Here is a 26,247-nt window from a genome sequence, read left to right as displayed (position 1 = left end):
AGCTGCTTGCTTTTAATGTCCAAGGGTGCACACCATCAGGTCCAGGGACGTGTCTGCATTTAGCCTCTTGAGTTTCCCTAGCACTTTGTCTAGTGATAGGTATTGTATTAGTAACCTGTCCATTTGCCCTGAATATTTACTAACTTTGGACGCTATTCATCTTTTCTACTGTGAAGGCTAATAGACAAAATTTATTCAACTCCTGTCATTATTATTGCTCCAACCTCATTCTCCAAGTGGCCTATGTTCACTTTGGCTTCTCACTTCCTTCCTGCATTTTTGAAGAAGCTATTGCTGTCCATCTTTATTACTTGCAAATATACCCTCAGTTTATTTTTTCACTTTGGTTTTTGGTTTCTAAAACTTTGTTAGTCCTCTGGTTTACCATTAGTGTTTGCCACACTTTGGATGTTTCCCCAATCTGTCCTTAATTGTCCAGTTTATTCATGTACTGTTCAGTGATGAATTATCCTGTGTGAAGTTTGCAACAGCTTTCCTTTTGTTTTTCAGTAAATCCAAAATACTGAAAATCGTAATCCCACTAACAACGCTTCAGTGAAATACATGAATAATCTGTTTTCTTTGGCCTGAATCAGCAATTTGTGACCACCTTTCACCTGAGCATGTTGTCTGTGTGTTCCCAATTCTCAACATTCACTGTTTGTATTCTTTCTTTTTAAAGACTGATGCATTTGTTGTGTCTCTTCATCCTGCTCTTCAGATTGTTTATTGAGGTTAAGAAATGAGTGTTAATCTAATTGGCTGAAGGTCAATACTTAGTCAGAATTGTTATGACTTTTTGGAGTCAGTTAAGAGTTCCATGCTTTCTTTCTTGCATGAGTATGCCACTGTTCATTTTCCACCCAGCCATGTTCCAACTTCTTGATATGCTAAATAAGCAATGTTTTTGTATTGATTAGGAATTGGACTGAGATTTATCCAAATTTAATTTCACTGAGGATCTCGGGAACAAGCATGCAGAAAAGACTTGTAGCCTGTCTGAAGATGGACAACTTTTATCAAAGGCATTGCATCATCCAGACCCCTCACACACTCTTGTGTTTATATTGTGCACTTGGTGCTTGATGGCTCTGTAGTGCACTGAAGCATAATCATGTGCTTGATGTAGGACCACTAATGTACTAAATACCTTAAGTGTGAAAATTAATTTCATGAAACACTCGTTCTCTTTGTCAGTGCTCCCTCTTCCTGAAATAATTTCAAATAGTAATAAGTAATGGTGTGGAGGAGAGATTGTACACCTTATTCACTGCTACTGTAATATTAAATGCATGTCTATTACTCAGTTTATTTTGTTGAAGGAATAATTTTAACCTGGTTTAGAATCCTTCAGTTGCAATTGAATTGATGTTGTCAGTTGGATTGGGAGTTTAGAGAATTGTCTACTTACTATGTGAACTTTTTCATGCTAGAAGGGAATCTGCTTCAGGAGTTGACTGCTGAATGCCAACTTAGGAAATGCATTTTTCACTGAAATATGTTTAAATGTCCTCTTATCCAAAGTCACTTCAGAGCTGTGTTGGTAACAATAAAAACTCTTCTAATGTAGGATTTAGCAAGGATGTTAACCAGCACACTGGAATGTTGATGAAACTCCTGATTCAATTTGTAGCATAGTTGTGAATTTTTTTTGAGTCCTACACTCAAACTTTCCTCTGTACTCATAATTCATTCTTCTGCTAGCAGATAATTGTTTAAAACTCGAAGTTATTGAGAACCGGAATCAAAAGCTAAAGTAAATAACCACTTCTCTAACATAAGCACATTTAAGCATTTTATCTATTACAAACATGTACAGTTCACTGGGTTATGTGCTTTGAAGGCAATAATACATTAGCTATATTAGATCACCGTTCCAAATGACGTCCTGGCCCTCTGAACAGAATTCCACTATTACGCTACTGTAATTGGAATGTGAGCTGAATGTATAAATGCTTATCTTGAGACCAGAGTAGTAATATTAGAGCAGGGTATCATCCATTTGCATGTGTTCCCCTTTATAATGGTCTGCAGGATGGATGGTGCTGAAACAGGCTATATGGCCCAAATTCGTCAATGTTGGTGTTAATACTCTTTCCTGTATTTCTGCATGTAAATTTTTCATTACAATGTAACTTCCCCTTAAATCTTTGTATCTCTCACTGCCATTGGCACACTTGACCAGTTTTAAAGCATTTCTTGTCTCGTGCAGGAAAGCTTTGCCATATGCAGTTGAGATGTTGTTTTGACCTTGACAGTAAAAAGTACCAATTCAAATCCTTTCACCTTTTGTACTTCAATTTACGTGTACTGGGAGTTAGTTGACTTCATCAATTTTGTCACCCAAACTTGAGGGAAAATCTGAAGTGTAATTGTTAGACTATGAAAAGACATCATGCTTAACCAGCAGATGAACTCAGGACATAGTTGGGAACATGAGACTGGGATGTCATAGCAATTACTAAGACTTGGCTCAGGGATGGACAGCACTGGCAGCTTAATGGTGCAGGGTGTAGATGCTACAGCAGGAATAGCAAGGGTGGCCCCAAAGGAGGGGGAGTGGCATTTTTGATTAGGGATAACATTAGGGCTGTACATGGTAGGACATTCCTGGGAATAAAACAGGGAAGCTATTCAGGTGGAACTGAAAAATAAACAAGCGATGATCATCTTACTTGGTTTGTATTATAGACACCCCGTTGTCAGTGGGAAATTGAGAAACAATTTCGTAAGGAGATGTCAGTTATCTGTAAGAATAACTGATTATGGTGGGAGACTGGGACTGTAATTTGATTAAGGACTTGGATGGAGAGGATTTTCTGAATGTGTGTGGATAAACCCACTAAAGAAGATGCAAAACTTGACCTAGTCCTGGGGAAATAAGGCAGGGCAGGTGGCAGGTGTTGATGGGGGAGCACTTTGGAGCCTGTGACCATAATTCGATTACTTTTAAAATAGTGATAGAAAAGGATAGACTGGATCTAAAAGTTAAAATTCTAAATTGGAGGAAGGCCAATTTTGACTGTATTAAGCAAAATCTTTCAAAAGTTGATTGGCAGATATTTGCAAGTGAAGGGACAGCTGGGAAATGGGAAGCCTTCAAAAATGTGAAAGTTTCCAGACATGCCCCTGTTAGGGTGAAAAGCGAGGCTGGTAAGTGTAAGGAATGCTGGATGACCACAGAAATGGAAGCACTGGTTAAGGAAAAACAAGGAAGCGTATGTCAGATATAGACAGCAGAGATCAAGTAAATCCCGAGAAGAATATAAAGGAAATGGGAGTGTACTTAAGAGGGAAATGAAGAGGACAAAAAGGTGACATGAAATAAGTTTAGCAAATAGGTTTAAGGAGCACCCAAAGGAATTGTACAAACGCATTAAGGACAAAAGGGTGACTCGGGAGAGAATAAGGCCTCTTAAAGATCAGCATGACCACCTATGTGTGGAACCATCGAAGATAGTAAATGAGTATTTTGCATCAGTGTATGCTGAGGAGAAGGATATGGAAGATACAGAATGTGGGGGAAAAGAATAACAACATCTTAAAATGCCCATAATTACAGAGGAGGCTGTGCTGGATGGCTTAAAACACGTAAAAGTGGATAAATCCCCAGGACCTGATCAAGTTTACCCTAGGACGCTGGGAAGCTAGGGAAGTGAACGCTGATCCCCTTGCTAAGATATTTGTATCATCAATAGCCACAGGTGGAATGTCAGAAAAGTAGAGGTTGGCTAATGTGGTGCCATTATTTAAGAAAGGTGGTAAGGTAAAGCCAGGAAATGACAGATCAGGGAGCCTGACATCAGTGGTGGGCAGGTTGTCAGAGGAAATCCTGAGGGGCAGGATTTTCAAGTATTTGGAAAAAGAAGGACTGATTAGGGACAGTCAGCATGGCTTTGTGTGGGGGAAATCCATCTCATGAATTTGATTTAGTTTTTTGAAGAAGAAACGAAGAGGATTGTTGGACACGACAGTGTGGACTTCTGTAAGGCATTTGACAAGGTTCCTCATGGTAAACTAGTTAGCAAGGTTAGATCACATGGAATACAGGGAGAACTGGCTGGAAGGGAAAAGACAGATGGTGAGAGGTGGACGGTTGCTTTTCAGTCTGGAGGCCTGTGACCAGCGGTGTTCATTTAGCTAAGTGATTTGGATGTGAACGTAGGGGTATGGTTAGGGGTATGGTTAACATGTTTGAAGATGACACCAAAATTGGTGGTGTAGTGAACAGTTACCTCAAAATAGAATGGGGTCTCGATCAGATGGGCCGAGGAGTAGCAGATGGAGTTTAATTTAGATCAAGTGAGTTGCTGCCTTTTGGAAAGGCAAATAAGTGCAGGATGTATACAATTAATGGTAAGGTCCTGGGGGAGTGTTGCTGTACGAAGAGACCTTGGAGTGCGGGTTTGGAGTTCATTGAAAGTGGAGTCACAGGGAGACAGGATAGTGAAGAAAGCTTGCCTTTATTGGCCAGTGCATTGAATACAGGAGTTGAGAGGTCATGTTGTGGCTCTACAGGCCACTTTTGGAATACTGCATGCAGTTCAGGTTTGACTGCTATAGGAATAATGTTGTGAAACTTGTAAATCTTTTCTGAACCCTTTCAAGGATGTGGCTGATGTTGGAGTGTTTGACCTGTTGGGAGGAACTGACGAAGCTGAGGCAATTTTCTCAAGCACCAGAGGCTGAAGGATGACCTTACAGAGGTTTATAAAATCATGAGCACAGAAAGGGGAAATAGGAACCTCTCCCAGGAGTGGGAGCGTCCAAAGTAGAGGGCGTAGGTTCAAGATGAGAGGGAAAGGATTTAAAAGGAACCTAAAAGGCATCTTTCTCACACAGGGTGGTGGTGTGTATGGAATTTGCTGCCAGAGCAAGTCCAGGGGCTGGTACAATTACAACATTTAAAGGGCAACTGAATGGGTGCATGGAAAGGAAGGATATGGGCCAAATGGGCAGCACAGTGGCTCAGTGGTTAGCACTGCAGCCTCACAGCTCAAGGGACCTGGGTTCAATTACAGCCTTGGGGAGAATGTACAAACTCCACACAGGCAGTCACCCATGTGTGCATGGGTTTCCTCAGGGTGCTTCGGTTTCCTCCCACAGTCCAAAGATGTGCAGGCTCGGTGGATCGGCTATGCTAAATTGCCCGTCGTGTTCGGGGGTGTGTGGGTCATAGGGGAATGTGTCTGGGTGGGATGCTTCAAGGGGCGGTGTGGACTTGTTGGGCCAAAGGGCCTGTTTCCACACTGTAGGGAATCTAATGCTGGTAGATGGACTAAGTTTATTGAGGCAATCTGGTCCCTGTGGACCAAAGGGTCTGTTTCTGTCCTGTAAATCTCTGACTGGCTCAGTGGTTTAAGCAAACTTCTGTGGCTCATTGCTATCACTGCAAGGTGGAAAAATCCATTTGATTTGGCACATCTTGAAGTTGTGCCAACGTATTACTCTGGAGAGATTCAGGTTATCAATCTGTATTGTCACACATTAGTACCATTGATGGGGAGGTTCTTAATGGGGCATTTCTAAATTCAAAATGTTACCTCCTTGGATAAGCTTGTTTCAGTCTTGGCTAATGCCTCATCCAGGAAATATCTTTGCTAGTGTTTCTGTCCAATCACAAGTCCTGGTCCGTCCCCAACACAGGTGCATTCCACCATGCTCTCGCTCTCGCTCTCTCTCGCGCTCTCGCTCTCTCTCGCGCTCTCGCTCTCTCTCGCGCTCTCGCTCTCTCTCGCGCTCTCGCTCTCTCTCGCGCTCTCGCTCTCTCTCGCGCTCTCGCTCTCTCTCGCGCTCTCGCTCTCTCTCGCGCTCTCGCTCTCTCTCGCGCTCTCTCTCTCTCTCGCGCTCTCGCTCTCGCGCTCTCGCTCTCGCTCTCGCTCTCGCTCTCTCGTTCTTGCAGATATCAAGGTTCTGATTGCAACATAAGTAGTAGAAGCTTCATTGCCTGTAAAGGGCACAGCCAAATCAAACTAAGAATTTTCATTATCAATCGCCTTTGCGCATTTTGTCATGTTTGCCACTTGTAGATCCATTATCCAACTCTGTTCTCACTGTCACTGATACCTTTTGACATGCTTTTACCACATCCAAATGACGTGACAATTGCTTTGTAGCCCTTTCCATTCTTGCGTTGCTGTATGTCCTGAACTTGTTTACAGTTGTAAACAAAATCAGTAAGGTTATCAACTCCTGACTCGTGCTTAGTCCTTATCCATTACATATTCTGTATCACATTAATTCCTTGTTATTTCTTCCGGTCCATTTATACTTCCCATTCATTTCCCTCCAGACCTCTGTTTCCAAACCTTAACTTAGGCCTCTTGCCAAAAGCCAACACACACACTTCCTTGAATCCCATCTCTTCAACCAAAGTTCTCACCAGTACCAACCCTGTCACCTGCTGGGTCTGTGCATTTTTTTGGTGTTTGTTTTCTTTGTGCTTGTTTGTCAAATGCCATTGAACATTTATTTGTTTGAGGTACCAACTAAATGGATGTTTGTCAAGATTTGAAGAACAGTCAACAATCAAAGACATGTCCATCCTGGGCCTCCTGCAGTGCCACAACTTTGCAGAACACCTCTGCTCGGTTCACAATAAACAACTGCACCTCCCAGTCACAAACCATTTCAACTCGCCCTCCCATTCCTTAGACGACATGTCCATCCTGGGCCTCCTGCAGTGCCACAATGATGCCACCCGAAGGTTGCAGGAACAGCAACTCATATTCTACTTGGGAATCCTGCAGCCCAATGGTATCAATGTGGACTTCACAAGCTTCAAAATGTCCCCTCACCCTACCATATGCCAAAACCAACCCAGCTCGTCCCCGCCTCCCTAACCTGTTTTTCGTCTCACCTATCACCTATCCCCTCTTCCCAGCTTAAGCTGCACCCCCATTTCCTACCTAGTGACCTATCCCCTCCCTACCTCCCCACTACACTCACCTCTACTGGCTCCACCCCTGCCTCTTTAACTTGTCTGTCTCCTCTCCACCTATCTTCTCCTTTATCCATCTTCTATCCCCATTTATTTCAGAACGTCTCCCCCTCCCCCATTTCTGATCAAGGGTCTAGGCCCGAAACATCAGCCTTCCTGCTCCGAAGATGCTGCTTAGCCTGCCGTGTTCGTTCAGCTCTACACTTTGTTATCTTGGATTCTCCAGCATCTGCAGTTCCTATGATCTCTAATTGATATTTTGTGTTTTTCACAGTTCAAGTTACTATATATGTTGGTGTGTTCGTCGAGCTGGGTGGTATGATAGCAGATGTTGTGTCCCCTTCTTAGGTGATGTCCTCAGTGCTGTGGAGCTTCCTGTGAAACCCTGTTGCCTTGTGTCAGTTTGAATTTATATAGTCTGGTTTTAGCTGCTTCCAGGTAGGTGCTGGTTCCGGCTGTGCGCTGTAATGGTCGGTATATCAGGTTTTACAACATACAGCCGGAAGCAGCAAAAGTTGGGCCGTAGAAATTTGAACCAGCACAAGGAAACAGCGTTTCACAGGAGGCTCCATAGCACTGAGGATATCACCTAGTAAGGTGGCGAAACATGTGCTATCAAACCTCCCACCTCGGCGAACACACCAACGTCTCTACCGTTAGCACTCGGCCTACAAATCTTCACTCAAACCCTGATCAAGTTACTGTAGTGTGGTTTCATGTATCTGCTGTTACGGAAAATTGATCTAAGCTGGTGGAGTGAGCATACAGCACAGCCGTGTCACAACTGGTAACTTTGTGCAAAGTAGTTGTGACAGCAGTAAATGGAGTGGTTGGTATTTATTACCAGACAAAAGCAATAATCAGTGTTTACCCCCTGCTTTTGCAATCTGAACTTGGAAATTAATTTCAGTTAAGAGTACAACCTGCCTTGATTCGGCAAAGTTCTATCTGTGCCTTTAAAGTGAGAAAAGAGCAATTACGGTTAGACTTCAAGCAATGATCCAAGAGTGTTCTTCTACCAAAAGCTTGAGCACACATTTCAGGCCAGCTCAGTGTGGAATAGGTGTGCTGTGTTAAGAGAGATGCCATCTTCATCAGCAACCCAATGCCCATGTTCAGACTAAGCCTAGAACATTCCATGCAACTTGGTCAGGAACAGGACAATCCTCAACCAATGCCTTGGAAAGGGATCTTGTCAACAACTTTACTATTTGATTTGTTATTGACCCATCGTCAGCACTGACAAGACAGCACTTTGTGTTTATTACTGGTTGCCTTAAAGACATTGAGTCACCTAGTTATGTTTCAAAATGGTGGATTCATGAATGTTTCATGAAGGATATTGGTGAATTGGGTTTTTTAATAATCCAGTGGGCAGCTACAATATCCACAGACAGAATTATTCAGTTCAGTTGTGACACTTGAAGTCATGACCTCTGACTTGCCAGTCAAGTGCTGTAGCTGTTGCGTTGCTGTTGTTCAGAGTTGGCTATCAAGGGTAGTGCCCCCTCGCCCCTGCCCTGATTTGTCCATACATGTTCTGCATTTCATTCTTCCCAGATGAAATCCAGTACCTTTAAATGCAAAATAAAGCTCGCACTCTTAGCCAAAAACGTGCTTCTGCCAAGTCGATGCATTGTTCCATTCCTCTGCCCCATTGTGATGTCAAAAGCTTCTAATTAGTTCTAAATGATGGGCCCCTTCACAATTAGGATTTTGACTGTGTATTCATTCTGTTTCGAAATTAACTACTTAGTTGTGTATCTGTTTTAAAAGGCAGGACTCCTTTTGCTGTCGCAGAAATGGTCAGATTTCTGATCTGTAAACCCATAGGGAGACTCCTGAGACAAATTGAGTTAATTTTTGGGGATCGCAGTCTGTCTTTTACATTGCAGTTTGTCATTTTTGTTTGGAGTTATGCACAAGATATTTTACCCTTAGTATCTGCAGCTGCCTTGTGCATATTCTGCTATCCATTTTGCTGACAGTTATCAAGTAAACTATAACAAGGTTTAGTTTGAAACTATAATCTTAGTCGCACTTCTCCTGGAATCTGCGATGTGAACAAGTTCGGAGAAAGTAGTCACATTTTTAAAATAGTGTGTGATCTCAGGATGAGCCAGAGTAATCAAAAAAGTATTTGGAATGCCACTCATTGTGTTGGTTCGTAGAAAACCAATAGTGACTGACTAAGCAGGATTAACCATCAATATGACGACATCAGTTCAGCATGCAGCAGGCACCAAGGGCTGAGTGGCCTGCTGCTGCTCCTAATGTCTTTGTAAATTGTTATAAGAAGCCATGACCTGGACTTGGAGTCAGTGAACTTTACTTATGAAGTAAATCCTCTTTCCCTGCCCATAATCTATCAATGAGGATGTTAGTTTGATTAGCCTGTAAGCTCACTCTTGGGCATGGGGTCTAACACCTGTCTGTTTTGTGTCACTGGCCTTTTAAGACACAATCAGTTGTGGCTGCTGGCAGCAAATTTACTGTGCATTGACTACCATCTTGGGTTACCATGGTCTTGTTATTTATGATAGCTTAAGAACATCTTTTGTTGCCCTGTCTTAGCTGTATGACGTAAGGAAACTCAAATCATGACCCTTCATTCTCAAAAGGTTTAATTGAAGCCGAGTGCTTTTCTTCAGCACTGCAAGCAGATGGTTTTAAACATCCCCTCCCCCACCCAAACAAATGTCCGAGAAAACAGATGATGCAATGCTTGGGATCTAATTAAGATGAATTATCTTGCGTTGATATCGAATGAATAGTCAGTTGTTGATAGTTTTAATGTTGGAGGTGGGTCTCTAAGGAACAAAATAGGCAGTTAGTGTGTGTATTGAACAGTACCAGACCCCCATCCCAAGCTAATTACTCCCTGCTGATGTTGGATTTTGGTGCTGACTTCTTACAACTTCCAGCATGTGAAATACTGGTTGAAACAAAGCAGAAATGTGGTTGGAGTGATGTGTGTTCTCTGTTCTTGTGACAGGCTTAGCACATTGCAGTGTTCATATGACGTGGAGCTGGCTGTTTTAAAAACTGAAAAGCTGGAGAAATGTGACATCTCTCAGCATTGTTAGAGAGAGAAACAGTTAATATTTTGAGTATGAAGACTCTGCTCCATGCAGCAATTAATTTGAAACCAAAGCTTTGTAACTATGATTGCATAGTAAATGAATTTATCCCAGGGCCAACATTTAAAATGCTAGCTGTTAGCTGTAAACAGTAAACAGTCTGCCAGTGTGTCTTCCACCCTGAACCAAGCAGTAGCTTCTCTGTTTTAAGTTCTGCTTTAAAGCTTAGTGGAGCTATACTGTAGCATGGAGTAACTTTGCTGTGACCTGATTTTCCTTGCCCCACTGAGCTAATTGTCCTTCACCTACTGCCCTTACTCTTAACTTATTTATTTACCTCAGCACACTTTGTTCACTACCATTATGCTAATAGAGAACAAGAAGGGACAGAAAAGGAGCTTAAAACAATAATAGTTCCAAGAATGGGCTTTGTAGAATTTGACAACTGCCCTTGGTGTTTACATGAATGGCTTTCTCCTATGTCTAATTGAAGCCTTCGTATCGACACTTAATGAAGAAATAGCTGAATGGACGCACGAAACTGCTATTCTTGCGTGAGGTCTGTCTGGGATCTTGACTGATCACGCGTTTTGTTCAAAAGTAATGGGCAGAGAATTGATGGAACTTTTATACACGTTGTGTTTGACTTGGTCATATAAATGCACTTGGAGAAACATGTACTCATTTCTCTCCTTTCCTTCAATAAATTGCAGAAACAATCCCAGTATCCTCATCAACAGATTGGCAAGCGGCTTTTGGGTTTGGCTCCTCCAAACAGCAAGAGGATGACCTGGGTTTTGATCCATTCGACATCACCAGGAAAGCCTTAGCAGACCTGATAGAGAAAGAACTCTCAGTCCAGGACCAGCCTTCCAACACAAGCCTCACTTCCCTCACCTCACTACAGACCCCTCCGCAAACTGCAAACAAAGGCATTGGTGGCTTCTTGACCCCCTCTGCTGCCACAACTGCCAACTCCATAGGCAACTCTTTCCCCAACTCCATATTACCGCGGAGGTTCCCAGCTTTTCAGCACAGAGCCGTCTACAATTCGTTCAGTTTTCCGGGTCAGGCACGGTACCCATGGATGGCCTATCCTCACAATAGCATGATGCACTTGAACCACACAGCAACACCCACCTCGAACAGTAATTTCTTGGACTTAAATATACCACCTCACAGCACAGGACTTGGTGGAATTCCTATATCAGGTAGGTGGCAACCGGTGGATAATTCTAAATTTACCAACTTGCTGTACCCTTTTACAAATGAATGTATAAAAGCACCTTGTACTGGACTTAGCTGTCAAGGGTCATTGTTAGAATTGCTCTTAGAGATGGGTTTTGTTTATGTATGACTTGACTAAGACCATCTTCACTGATAAATCCTAGCAGTGCTCAGGGCTTCCCAAATGACTCAGCTGGAAGTCAGAGCAAATAACTGAACTGTACTAAGATGCTCCACATATGGATTTCCAACCAACCCTATGTTTACAGTTAAAAGTAAGTGTTGTAATCAGGCTCCCGACCACAGGGCTGCATATGGAGGAAAACCCGTTGCTGATCTCTCCTCATTGAGTGGCAGATTCAGCTTGATTCTGAAGCCGCACTGTCTGCCCAACTCGAAAGAGTGATGAACTGACATGCTTGAAGGTCATTGTACTCAGCAGGCCTGTGAAGTTTTCAGCTCAAATCTTTTGTTCCCTTTTCTCATCTGCTTAACTCATGACATCAGTCGATCTTTGAGAATTTGTTATTGAGTTCTCTGGCCATGTTTATGATTGATTATGTGGGTGTGCATAGAACGGGTTTCTGGCATATCTCATTGAAACGTTTCCATTGCAGTGTGTTTCTGGAATGCTTGCAGTCACGCTTTTAAGTGGGAGAGCTCCAGTTTGAAGAAAACTTGAATGAAGTTTGTATACCAGAGTAATTTGACTCTCTTCTGCTTAATGCTGGCTTTTCATCTAGTGCTGAATGGCTAGCAGCACGTGTTGTCATGTTAAAAGTTCATCTAACCATTGTAACCTTGGTTATTTCGTACCCCATGTGTGTGTTGAAGTGAAACAAGTATTGCTAGCATTCTATTTGTGTTGGATCAATAAACAGAGACCCACTGACAAATAGTCTGCTCCCCTCAGCATTTGGAGGGGTTAACAAATAGTGGGTTGTTTCCCATGTCTTAGCAAGAAAGCTGTTGTGATCAGCCAGCTCATTCTTTTGCACCACTGCAAATATCTAGACAATGTGAGACGTTGTAGGAGCGAACAAAGAACATGCTGATCGGACAAGTTGGCATTTAATATCGAGTTAGGTGACACGTTGTCTTCCCAGTTCCTGTATTTAGCATGTGTTCCACGAAGTGCCAGTTTGGCACAATACTCTGTTGAACAGTTGGCATTGGATATTTATGAAAGTCGCTTTTAAATTTCCTCAGGAGTTTTTCATTTTTTCGATGTGGTGCATCAATCCTGATTGTGTCACATCGGTGTTGCAGCAGCAGATCGGTATCGTCTCCACAATAAATTAGTGCCACAAGCTGTTGTGGTATTTGTGACGTTATTTCGTAAACTGAAGCCGATGAGTCCACAAGGGGGTGCTGTCAGTTCATTGTTGAGCAAGTGAGATTTCAGTGAGCTGGAACTAATGATTGTGCTTATGAGAGAATCATCGAGGTGTGGTACGTTGAGACGATGAAAGTAGAATTTGTTTGTGAAAACCAATTAACGCAATGATTATGATTCAAACCCTGTCAGCTCCTCTACCAACAAAAAGTCCTAGTTATATTACCGAGGTCTTAACTGAGAATCCTCCCTTGAGGTTTCAGTCCTGTTATGGATTGTATTTGTGTCCCACTTTCTTCCACCTTTTCCCCTGTCTATTCTCAGGGTCTCTAAGGTGGTAGTTCCTTGATTGGTGATCACTTGCTACCCTTTGGTTATGCTAATATTAGATCATTTGTTTGTTTGTCCTGTTTTCTCCTCCCCTGTCCAGATTGCGCTGACTGTTACTGGGTCATGATTCCTTGTGTGCTAACACTGCTGTGGTAAATATCCCAGACGTCAGAACTTTGTATGACTTTGAGTGGCTGTGGGATCCATTGAGTATCTCTACCAAGAGGTATTTTGTTGCCACCGAACATTTACAAGCTAGACGACTCAATGAAACTCATTTGGAATGCAATTATGGTTGAGTCCTGTGTGCTTTTATTATTCAATGCTTTTATTTTTGTAGATCGTGCACAATGCTGCGGCCAATCAATGTCCCACCGCTGTCCTGATGAAATTGTTTTCGTCAGCTATTTGGCATAGCTATTTGGAGGTGGAAATTATCCAGGCATTGATCCCTTCACACCTCGTGTTTTCAGTCACATATTTGAAACAACCCCAATAGAATCTGAGATAATGGGAACTGCAGATGCTGGAGATTCCAAGATAATAAAATGTGAGGCTGGATGAACACAGCAGGCCAAGCTGCTTGGCCTGCTGTGTTCATCCAGCCTCACATTTTATTACCCAATAGAATCTGTGCAGGTTTTAAGAGCCAGTATCAGTGAATTGTGCCCTATTTGCACTCCTTGGGTCAGCCCATATCTCCAGAAGAAAGATTTATTTTCTGTTGTCAGTGAAGAGAAAGCACCGAACAATGACAGGGACACTTCCAGCAATATCTGTGTGCCTTACATGATTTGCTCTCTTACAAATGTCCCTGTGTTCACGAACCCATCCATTGGTGTGTTTTGAACTGTTTTTCCAAAGACAGTGTGACAACATACACTTCCTGGGAAGATTATCTGCCATTCAGAGTTTTGCTGCTTTCAGCCTGATGAGCCTTTTAATTTATTTTAAGGAGCAGTCTGTTGATCTTTTGTCTGTTGGATTGTTCATTATAAACTCAATTTTTGTATCTATAAATGTAAAATTCCACATGTCTCCACTTCAGTGGGATCTCAGCTAACTCCTTACTCAAGTTATGTCAGCACATCACCTCGGCTTACCTGCTTTTCTTAATCTTCTCTCTCAGCGCCTCAATTTGCTTGTGATTCAATGTGGTATGATGAACGGTTATCTCATGTTTGAATTATGGTAAAAAAGCTGAACAAATAACTTTTTTTATATAATAGGCAGGCAGTTCTTAAACTGGTTTCATTATCTCTCAATGAACCAATTTAGAGAAGCCTTTTTCTGAAAGGTGTCCATTTGGTACTTTCTTTCCTGATGGTCCCGGTTCCAGTTTGTGCATGAATGCTGAGATGTTCCAGATGTTGTCAAACATGTTAATTATTGGAAAGCATTGTAATTTCATAATTGAGTCCTAACTTTACCTATGTTTACACAGACGTTGCAGTAACAGATTTACAACCAAGTGAGAGCTCTGTCTCTATTTGTTCTGCTCCTTTATACTCCTTAGCCCTCCCATCAAATTTAGTGCTCAGCTGCAAAATAACTCAGTCCCCAGCTCCAAACCGCCATCCATGCTATTTCTTTAATCCTGTTCAGAATTGTTATGATCCACATCTGAAGCAGGGTGGGACTTGAACCTAGGCGTTCTGGCCAGCAAGTCGACACGCTCCCACTGCATCACAAGAGCCCACCCACTCTTGCTGGCCCCTGCAGCTAAGGTTAGTGCTGAGCTGCTGACCTTGGCTGAGAGTATCTGTTGCAATGGAAGCCTGTAACTGTACTCGTGTGTAGCTAGCATCGCATTGCGCATCAATCGTCACATGCAGATCACCTGAAATATCTTTGCTTTTGTGAACTCTCGGTCCCTTAACCTCCAAGTTAAGTTCCCTCTCTCTTTTGTGTTCAAATTCTTCCCATACACTCATGTTTCATTATTTCTCTGTGCTGCCTAACCTCCATATCTCACCCAGTTCCCCTCAGTTGCTGTCCACATCTTCATATGCATTCCCCACCCTTGACTGTACCATTGACAATCCTGTCTTGACACATCTTTGACCCATATTCGATACGTTTAATCCCCTTCTACTTCAGCTCCTGCCTGAAACTTGTCTCTTCAACCAGGATTTCAGCGTCAAGCTTCCCAATCTCTGGTTTGTTCAACAGTTTTCTTCTAATGGCCCTTGGGGTATTTTGCCAGACCACACTAATGGATAGAAATGATACAGTTGTGTAGATCTAATTATGGTCATTTTTGGAATGCCGTGCCCTTAATTGAGAAACCTGTAAAGAAACCTGAAACAGCAGTGTGAGCGTGTTGAATGGAGAGTCCTGGTGGTTACCAGTCATTAGTCTGGTGACTGATTTGCAGAAACTGCTGTTGGGATCATTTTCTGTAATACATGTTGAGCTGAATTGAGGAGTGCAAATCATGATTTGAATGTTTGCATTAAAAATCAAGCTTGGCATTGAACAAAGCAACTAGCTTCCAAAGGAATCTTGTCAGACAGATTAAATGTCTGCAGACTTGACACTTGAAATTTATTGAAGTATTGCATTGCAGCAATGAAACTGGAGATGGCACAATGGGCAACAGGAACTGTGACCAGGGACACACTGCAAGTCTTTGAAGGTGTTACAACCAACTGAGAAGGCCATTCAAAAGTCGTGCAGGGAGCTTGACTTTATTCTGGAATTGGAGGAAAAGAGTGGAGATGGTTGGGAAAATGTCATATTGGTCTGAGAAGGACAAAGACAGAAGCCTGGTATCCTGCTGAGCACTGATGGCACAGATCCACTTTTTTTCTCTTCACAAATGTAGTGCAGTTTCAGAATTTTCCAATCTGGTTCCAGATTTGCACTTTTATATTCTGCATATATCTATACTACTTGTCAAAATCTATTCACTCTGCCAGACCTCTTCACAAAAGAATAAGGACACAAGGTCAAGTTGCTGCTTCATATTAGCTTGGAGTGACTGATTGGTCTGTGATATCACTTGTGTCTTGCAATGCACTCGTGAAATCATAACTTGTTTTGTTCCAAATTAGAATGTCTTGTTTGTATTGTCTTCCTAGTTGCTCTGAATTAACGCAGTCTCCATATTTTAATCAAATTCAAGGAACAACATGAATGTTGGCAAAACTCAGATTTGGATTGGTGCTGTCCCTGATTGAGGAAACGTGCCAGTTATGAGCAGTGATGCAGTTATGGTATAACCATGTTTCCTCAGTCCATACACCCTATTTTAAAACCAAATTGCTGTCATCTCCTTATTACTTCTAGATTATTCAAGTTGGCCAAGGTCTTTCCAGGGAGTCCAAAACTATAAGACACAGGTTTAAGTTGAGCAGTGAAAGATTTAAAAGGGATCTGAAGGATAACTTTCTTAAACAAAGGGTGGTGCATGTGTGGAACAAGCTACCACAGGAAGTGGTGGAGGCTGATACAATTTAAAAAGCATCAGCATAGCTCATAAATAGAAGAGTTTAGAGGGATATGAGCCAAATTTCCAGCAAATGGGACTAGATCAATTTTGAACATGTGGTTGGTGTGGCTAAGTTAAACCGGACGGTCTATTCCTGTACTGTACAATTGACTGTGTTGTTAAGTTTGCAGCCTTGAGCCCTTCACAACAGTTTTCCACTGTACAGTTTCCTTCATAATGTTGACCAAATTGTGGAGTAGATGTAAGAATGAAAATACTGATTGGTCCCTTGGTACTTTTAGTGATTGATCTGAGGTGCTGCTCATGGGCTCTTGATAGCTGGTGACCTGCACTGAGCTTGATTTTTAATATGAATTCATCAAGGGCACTTTAACACTTTGTTATGTGCCGGAAGTGTAATGATCAATGTCATCTGGATTTTGAGAGGGGCAAGAGAGGAACCCTTTGAAATTTTGTTTTACTCATTTTAAAAATGCAGGCAGTGTGATGTAGTACACCATTTTTATTTAGAGCTACTATTAGCAGAATATAAAGGAATGCTATGCAGTTAATCATCACTGATGCAGAAGAGGCTGTATGTTTTTTTTGGGAGTTAGTGTGTCTGGCTTTCATTGAGAATTAGGGGTCTATACTGCAGCAGTTGTTAAATTTGCCTCCTTCCCTGCTCCTCCCCATCCCATCCCCAAGCAACCTGACCCCCATAGAGTATATTTGATCAAATCAGAGTTCAGTTCCACTGCCACTACCAGCTTGTCCCTAGCTCACCCCAATGAAGATTCTTTGTGTGAATTTAGTAGTTGTCAGACTTTTAAGTAAACAAGATGGTTGAACCTTTCCTCTTCCTGCTGGATTTTCGTGTGAGCTTCTGAGCCAACTTGGATTCCTCCACACTTCCCTGAGACCAAATGAGAAACACTTATTGAGATTGGTCTCAAGCCAAATGCGAGGCTATGTGCCTGTTGAATATTTCTAGCTTATTTACCAAAATGCACTGTACCACTGAAAATGTTAATGTAGATGTACTGCCTGTGTCTGAAATTCATTGATGGACATAGCAACTTGTACAGTTGACTCAGTTTTGATTTCACCAAGGGCATCAAAATGGGTAGCATTGCCATGTGATCCCACTTTGTGGCCCAGCTGTTTCTCAAATTTTTGATTACTAAGTCACGAGCTGTTTTGATGGAAAAACCAAATAACTTCCCACCCCTTGCTGACATAGATTGTGAGACCAACAAATTTGTGTTTTGCAGCCACAGCAAAGAACTTACTTTGCACAGCTTAAGCTCATGGGTCAGCACATGAACTAATGTGTGCAGTACCTCCAAGTGGCTCTGCAGCTGCACAGCTTAGGGGAGCATTGTTCGGCAGTAAATCCACAAGTGGTTTTCTCTAATAACAGGATGGTGCTGTCAAGCTGAAAAGATGTTTGACCTGCCACTCAAATGAGTAATATGATCGGCTTTTCATTGACCATTTGCAGCTTGCAGTATGCTGCTTGTTCTCAACTAGCGTGTGTTTGTTTGCAAACATCAGGCAATTCCACCTTTTTGTTATTTTGCCATTGGAAATGCTTTATTACATGATCAGACTGGGCCTGTATTTGCTCTCACTGGAAACTAAGTAAATAAATAGCCAAGAACTGTTTTATGCATGGAAATGGAATTTGTACTTTGAAACTTTTTTCATTAAAGAGGAGACCAACCATATTCTGCATCCCCCAAGACTGGTGCACCAACCAAAATCTACCTGCCTAGTCTCAGAATTAATATGTTGATCCACTATTTTTGTAATACCTCCATGCCAGTCACGGCCCAACCAGTCAGCACCCTGTTTTTGTTCTGTCTAAAATGGCATGTCCTTATATCAATAAAATAAAGATGCTGTGGGATGCTGGGAGAACTTAAAATAAAGCAGAAATTGCTAGTGAAACTCAGCAAGGCTGCTCACATCTGTTGGAAGAAAGCAGAGTAACATTTCAAGTCTAATTCTGAAGAAGAGTCATGAGAATCAAAACATTAAGTCTGCTTTCTTTCTACAGTTGAATCTGGACAGTTTGCTAGCAGTTTTTGAGTGTTTCATGAATCCTAGTTCTGATGAGTGCTTCAACTTCCACTCTCCATTTAGCAATATTTAACCATTTTCTATCAGCTGTCACTGAGTAGTACTAAGGAACAGGAATCCAAGCCAAGTTCTAACCCCTTCCTTGACAAGTGTGCTGAGGCCAGTTACTGAGCTTTGGAGGCCAGGCAGTGAAAGCTGTGATCTGATGCTTACGAAAGTTGATGTGATGTCTCTTTGGTATCATCCTAGAGGCTGCTTACTTTTGGAATGTTTTGCCAAGAATTGTGTGTCTTTTAAGTGTCTTGTATTTCACATCTTCAACCATCGTTTTCAGTCAGGATGAGCTAATTTGAGGAAATGATATAGGTATGCTCATAAAATGATGCTTGAAACATTTGGTTGTGAGAAAAGCAAACTGGTTGGGTTGGTTTTTGTGAATCATGTTTGCCTTTGATGGAGCTCTTGTTTTGTTTGTGACTGATACTTTTAATTCTTGTAAGCATCTTCCATTCAACCACTGGCCTCTCAAGTTGTTCAGCACTACAGTTAGTGGATACTAGAAAAGTGGGTTAAATCAACATTGAAGACAAACAGATATTGTATTTGGAAAGCATACGAAGATTTAGTTTATTCTCTCGGGCCATGAGCACCGCTGGCTGGACCAGCTTTTATTGCCCACTCCAAGTTGGCCTTGAGCAGGTGATGGTGAGCTGCCTCCTTTAAATGCTGCAGTCCATGTGCTGCAAGTGGCTGTTAGAATGGGCATTCCAGGATTTTTACCCAGTGACCATATATTTCCAAGCCAGATGATGAGATGCTCAGAGGGACACTTGAGATAGCAATATTCCCATGTATCTGTGCTGTCCGTGCCCTTTGAGATGGTAGAACTTGTGGATTTAGAGGGTGCTTTCTAAGGATTGTTGCATTTCTGCAATTCGTCTTGTAGATTGCTGCTATTGAGTTTCAGTAGTGGAGGCAGTGGATACTTCTCGATGGGGTGCCAAGCAAGCACGCTGCTTTGTCCTGGATTGTGTGTTGTTGGATCTGCAGTCATTCAGAAAAGTGAACAGTATTCCATCACATGCCTGACTTGTACTTTGTAGATGGTTGACAGGCCTAGGTGAGTTTATGGAGGTAAATCACTCACTGCAGTCTCCCTTGTCACTGCATTAATATGGCAAGCCCAGTTGAGTTCCTGGTAATCCGCAAGATGTTAATTTGGTGAAGAGGAGGGAAACGGTTGTTTAGTGATGATAATGCCATTGAACGTCATGGAGCAGTGGTTAGATTGTCTTGGTTGTTGATCATTGCCTGGCATTTGTGTGGTGTGAATGCAACTTGCACTTTTCAGCCCATCTGGATATTGTCCAGTTCTTGCTGCATTTGAACATGGACTTCTTCGGTATCTGAGGAGTCACAAATGGTGCAGAACTTTGTGCAAACATTGCCACTTCAGACCTTATGATGGAGGGAAGGTCCTTAGTGAAACAGCTGAAGATGTTTGGGCCTTGGGCGTTACCCTCAAGAACTCCTGCAGAGGTGTCCTGGAGCTCAGGTGAGTGACTTCAGACAGCCACCACCATCTTCCTGTATGCCAGGTTTGACTCCAACCAGCAGAGGGTGTGCCTTTGTTTCACCACTGATACCACTTTTGTTCGGGTTCCATGCCACATTCTGTCAAGTGGGGCTTTGAATGTCAAGGGCCGTCACTGTCACCTCTGAAATTTAGCTCTTTTTTGTTCATGTTTGAACCAAGGCTATAATAAGGTCAGGAGCTGAACAGAACCCAAACTGGGCATCGCTGAGCAAGTGCTGCTCGATTGCAGTGATGACACTTTCCATCACCTTTACTGATGGCCAAGAGTAGGCTATTGAGGCAGTAATTGGCCAGGTTGGATTTGTCCTGCTTTTTGTATACAGACATACCTGAGCACTTGGCCATTGTCAGATGCCAGTGCTGTAACTGTACTGGAAGAACTTGGCTAGGGGTACACCAAATTCTGGAGCCTGCCTTGACTACTATAATAATTGTAGTATTCAGTGCTTCGAGCCCTTGATAGCAAGGAATTAATCAAAATAACTGAAGACTGGCGTCATCTTGGACAACAGGAGAAGGCCAAGATGAATCATCCATTCGGCTGTTCTGGCTGAAGATTGTTACAAATACTTCAGCCTTATCTTTTGCACTCAGAAGATGAGACCCCCCCCCCCCCCCCCCCTCCCCCCAAATCGTTGAGGATCGGGTTATTTGTGGACACTCCTCCTCCACTGTATTTTAACTGCCCACCACCATTCATAACTAGACTGCAGACCTTCAATCTGACCGACTGATTGTGAGAACACTAAGTTCTGTTGACATTTGGCATGCAAGTAGTCCTGTTTGGTAGTTAGACCAGGTTGACATGTCATTTTCAGGCATGCTTGGTGCAGTTCCTCGCATGCCCTTTGCATTTTCCATTGAACCAGGATTGATCCCCTAGCTTAAAAAAGAACTGCAGATGTTGTAAATCAGAAACGGAAACAAGTTAATAAAGAAGCTCAGCAGGCCTTGAAGAGGAATTGGGGTTTATGTTATGGTTCCAGTGTCCCTTCCTTAGAACTAGGAGCAAGAAAAATGTCAGTTTTTAATGCAAGAGTTAGGGATTCTGAATGTGAAGGCAGGACTTCATCTCCATGAAGACTGTGCGGTCACTCTCAATGATACTTCATGGACGAATGCATCTGCAGCTGGCAGATTGGTAAAGATGGTGTCAGGTTTTTTGTTTTTGTGGTTCCCTCGCCATCTGCCACAGCTATAGCAACTATGTCCTTATGGACTTGACCAGCTGAGCGAGTTGTGTTTCTGCTGAGCCGGACATAAAAGTCCTCCGCCGAGAGTTCATTCCATGTCCTGATCACCTTCAGTGCTTTCTCCAGGTGTTGGTCAGCATAGAGTGAGCTGAGGGAGGAAGGTTGTGGTAATCAGCAGGAAGTTTTCCTTGACCATATTTGACCTGATGCCATGCGACATCATTGGATCCAGAGTCAATCGTGAGGACTCCCAGGGCAACTCCCTGCTGACGTTTTTTTCTACTGAGCTGTCACCTCTGCACCTCTGTTGCTTGATCAGTCTCTGAAATAGCTGTCCCATTTTGGCACTAGACCCCGGATGTTTATCAAGAAGATTTGGCAGGGTCGACAGGGCTGTTCTTTGCCACTGTTGTTTCTGGTATCTATGTTAATGCTTGGTGATCTGTCTGGTTTTCTTTCTTTTGTCGATTGTTATAATGAAGTGGCTTGCTAAGCCAATTCAGAGGACAGTTAGTGATCAAACCATATTGCTTGTAGGTCTAGGGTCACATGCAGGCCAGACCAAGTCAGGATGACAGATTACATCTGAACTAAATGATGGGATTTGAACCCAACTCGAGAACATTAGCTGAGTTGCTGGATTTATAGTAGAGCAATAATTCTATTTGGACATTGTTTCCCCTTCTTTTATAATGCAGGTAGACCGGAAAAATAGAGCAGATAGGTAAGAAAGTATTGTTGCCGTTGCTTAAGATCTTGGTGAGACCACGCTTGGAGTTCTGTTGTGGTTTCTTATTCAAAAAGGATATATGACATACACCAAGGTTCACTAGGTTGATTCATGAAGTGCGAAATTGTCCTATTGAAGCAAAAATTGAGGAGATCAAGTCTGTACTTCGTGGAACCTAGGAAAATCAGAGAGGGTTACACCAAAATAAATCACATTCTTAAGGGGGTAGATCCTGAGTTGCTCTTTTCGTCTGCTTGAGGAGTTCAGAACACATATCTGTGTATCACACTTAAAATCAGGAGTCACCCATTTAAGCTTGAGGTGTCACTGTGGTGACCTTTGCTAGACTCCCTCAATAACCTGAATGCCTCAAGCCTGAAGACCGAAACTGCGTACAATACTCAAGGTGTGGCCCCAGCAAGGTCCTGTATAACTGCAGCAAAGCTTTCTTCGATGTTTAAATCCTCATTCTGAGCAGACTCTTGGATTTTTCACACTTTCAATTTTTTTGGGCCGTCTACCATGAAGTCAGTTACTGAATATCTGCTGTTCTTAGTTTCCATAATTATTTCTTCTGTCTCCTAAGACACCACGTTTTGCGTTTTTAGGCTGTCTGTTCTTTTTGCCGATCTATGGACTATTACAACGTGTTTGATCATCTTTTACTTTCATCCTGTTTCCTCTTTATTGTTCACCCTTTGAATTTTAAAACTGCCCTGTACACCATTCCTTTTTTTAATAACATTATAAACCTCTTGTTTTAATGCTATATTAACTTATCTAGTTAGCTGCAATTCACCATACTTTTTCTGTTGGATTTTTTTCCTGAAGGGAGTGTATATTTTTTGCCATTGCATATCTCCAATCAAGTTCTTCATCTAATTTCCCAATCTACCTGAGCTAATTTGTCCCTCATACCTGTGATTCTCTTAATGAGGGAGAAGATCCCATTAATGGCCTACAGTAAATTACAGTGAAAAGCTTAACTGTGTTGAAGTGTTTCTGTTGCATTTTATATTTGTTTCCCATGGCAAGTTCTGTCAGTTTGCATTGTTTTTATGAAATTATCACTTCTTGTGCAGGAGGATTTGCTGTGCATTGATGTTAAGCTTTTCTTTGTGTGTTTTTATTTTTCCTCGTGTGCTGACTGTGCATCTCTACCTTAACACTCCTTTTAACCCCACCACCTCCACCTAAAAAAAAATACAAATGCGTTGATCTTCATTTTAGCGGATGGCAGAGCAGGAAAGTCCAATTTTTCTTTGCACTGTTTTACACATAACTTACACATGCGATCTATCTAGTTTTTACAATAGTTGTAGGAGTAATTTATTATTTTGGCTGCTGGTGTTTCAGATGGTGACAAACAATAATATCAAATCTTCAAGTTACAAGCTGTCAAAATCTTTTAAAATTACTTGTAGTATTGATCTGTTGCAGCTGAAATTACTCTTCTGTGTAAGCAAATATTGTACATGTCCATGGGATGTCTTCCTTTTCAATACCAAAGTTGCAAGTTTGCTGATGTACGCATTGCAACTCTGAACCAAGATCTGGTAAAGTGAAGGAATAATATTCAGTGAGATTTGTTATGTTAAACAGTGTTTTGACTCAGCCGTGCTCTGAAAGATGGTTTGGGAATAGCAGATGAAAGGAAAGGTGAATTTTTTGTTTGTCGCTGAAATGTTTTAAATCCAAGTTCTGAATGTAGCTTTTGCTGACATCTTGAATGTAAATTTCTTCAAAGATACCTTCAAAAGTCTTGGGTTTGAGACTTCGTTTTGAGCTATGCAGTACGTGTCCTCTTATTTTAATGATACTTTACCTGTCTGCAACTGCTTCCATCAGATTGGAAATCCATCAATGTAATGTTGCTGCTTGAGACAAGGAAGAATTGCAACATCAGTCATCGGGTGGGAAAATATTGGCATCTATTATGGTGGAAGTATTAACAATACATTTTAAAGTCTAGAATGATGATGAGAAGTTTACTTGGTCAGAACAAGATGAATTAAACATTAAAATAAAAGACAAAAAGGAATGAGAAAAGTGATAGAGAAATCAAGGGTCAAGGTCAAATAAGGCCACAGTGTAAAATAATAGGAATGGGACAAATATTGTTGACAGGGCAAGCCTCAAGGCTTTGTGTGTTAATGTGTGGAGCATTCACAAAATGGGTAAATGAATTAATCTCACAAACGGATAAAACAATAATGATATGTTTGGAATTTGGGAGACATAGCTTTAAGGTGACCTGGGGTAGGAACTGAACATTGAGGGCTATTCATTACTGAGGATTCACAGATGAGAAGTAAATGGCAGTGGGGTTGTGTTGATGGTTCAAGAGGAAATTAACACAATACTCAAGAAGGATATTAGCTCGGAAGTAGAATCTTGATGGGTAGAGGAAGAAACACCAAGACAAAGGACGTCAGTGCAGGTTGTACATCGACCTCCAAGCAGTAGGGGTGACGTTGGTGATGGCAGTAAACAGGAGGTTGGAGATGCCTGCAATAAAGGAATATCTGTCAGTATGAATTACTTATCAGCATATAGATTTGGCATATCAACATTCTCAACGATACCATAGAGGAGGAATAAATGGCTCTTTTTTTGCCAAATAACAGACAGTAATTGGTGGCATGCTGCAGGGATCAGTGCCAGGAGCCCAACTATTGACGTTTATATAAAAATGATTTAGATGGTGGGGATTAAATGTAATGTCTCCAAATTTTCAGACAAAACAAAGCTGGGTGGAAGGGTGAGTTTTAAGGAGGATGCAGTGATGGTTCAGTGTGATTTGGGTAAGCCAACTTAGCCTACCATGCATTTGCCCACCAAGTAAAATGTTGATTAAATATGAACTAATCAACATTGGCAGGCAACTTACGTCTGGCTGTAAGTTGACAGCAGGGAAATGTGCAATGAGGCCTGGATTAACCAGAGACTAGTGCGTAAGGATGTGGTGTAAACCGATTTTAGTACTGAGAAAGATTTCTTCACCCAGGGAGTGGTGACCATTGAAATTTGCCCCCATAGGACATGGTCAAGGCCAAAACATTGTATAAATTAAAGGGAGTTGGATATCACAACTGAGGATAAAAGGGATCAAAGGTTATGAAGGAGGGGAAGAAATGGGAGCAGATGATTCAATTGGATGATCAGGTGTGATCATAAATGGTGGAGCTGACTCTAAAGGCTGAATAACCTACTTTTCTCTTCAATGTTTCTGTAACTTTAAGTGCTACAAGGGCCAATGCTGGACCCTGAACAATTTAAAATCAATACTACTGATTAGATTGAGAAAATAACAAATCTAAATTTTGTGATGTTACAGAGCTGGTTTGGAAAGTCTACAGTTGGGAGGGGACAAAGGCTGTGAATATAGTTTGAGTAACTGTAAGATGGTAGATGAGGTATAATGCAGTCATGTGTCATGGTATCATTCATTAAATCATTAAACAAGCAGAATTTTTTTTAAAGGATGTGAAACTTTGTCCTGATGTTGTGTGTGGTGGTCATACAAGGAATGCAGAAAAACTGTGTCAATGTAGCAGGCGGTTCTGGAAGGAAGTAGCATGTTGGCCTTAACAAGTTTAGTGTACAGGAATGAACAAATTTTGATGCAGTTATATGGGAATTTAGGTGAGATCCCTTCTGTGAAATGTATGCAATTTCTTTTCTCTGATTTAATGAAGGATATAATCGCATTAGAGGCAGTGAAGCCGAGGTTCAAAGAATTAGTCCCTGGCTTCCAGAGCTTATCTGATGATCAGAGAGACAATAAGGCCTACGGATGGTAGAAACCAGAGTCTATAGGTATGAGGCTGGGCCCTAATGAAAGGTTTTGGCCCAAAACGTTCACTTGCCTGCACTTCTGATATTGTCTGATGGTCAACTTAATTTCCTCAGCCTCAGTTCCTTTGAGGTTTAATTCTGAAGGGACATGATAGGGTAGATGCTGAGAGATGGTATCTGCTGCTCTTGGTCTAAATCATAGGGGCATAGCCTTCAGGGTTACTTAGTTTACATTGATCAGTTGAGGTGATGCATTATCTCCCTGAGCATTGTAAAACTCTGGAATTCTCTACCCAACAGAGTTGTGTGGGCTTCAGCATTGAGTATGTTAAAGGTGGGGATAGATAATTTACTGATCTCTCTGAAATCGGGATGTGGTTACTAGGCAGGGTGTGGAAGGAAGTGGTGGTTGTGTTGAGTTGAAGCCCATGGCCATTGATATTCAATGGTGGAGCAGGTGCAGTGGATCACAAGGCAGTCTTCTCTTGCTTATTTTTC

The 26,247-nt window shown here is 41.9% G+C and overlaps 1 protein-coding gene across 9 annotated transcripts in view; it reads left to right on the top strand.

Annotated features, from left to right (window-relative positions):
* cnot4b (CCR4-NOT transcription complex, subunit 4b) overlaps positions 1–26,247 on the top strand; it is a 142,418-nt gene that overhangs the window by 78,340 nt on the left and 37,831 nt on the right. For all 9 annotated transcript variants that reach the window (XM_048549542.2, XM_048549550.2, XM_048549547.2 and 6 more), the window contains one exon: positions 10,734–11,231. In XM_048549542.2, the coding sequence (XP_048405499.1) occupies positions 10,734–11,231 (498 nt within the window). The remainder of the gene's footprint in view (positions 1–10,733; positions 11,232–26,247) is intronic.

This window comes from Stegostoma tigrinum, chromosome 18 (genome assembly GCF_030684315.1).
Source record: "Stegostoma tigrinum isolate sSteTig4 chromosome 18, sSteTig4.hap1, whole genome shotgun sequence".
In the NCBI taxonomy this organism is placed as follows: Eukaryota; Metazoa; Chordata; class Chondrichthyes; order Orectolobiformes; family Stegostomatidae; genus Stegostoma; species Stegostoma tigrinum.
This window is presented reverse-complemented; position numbering and strand designations above follow the sequence as displayed.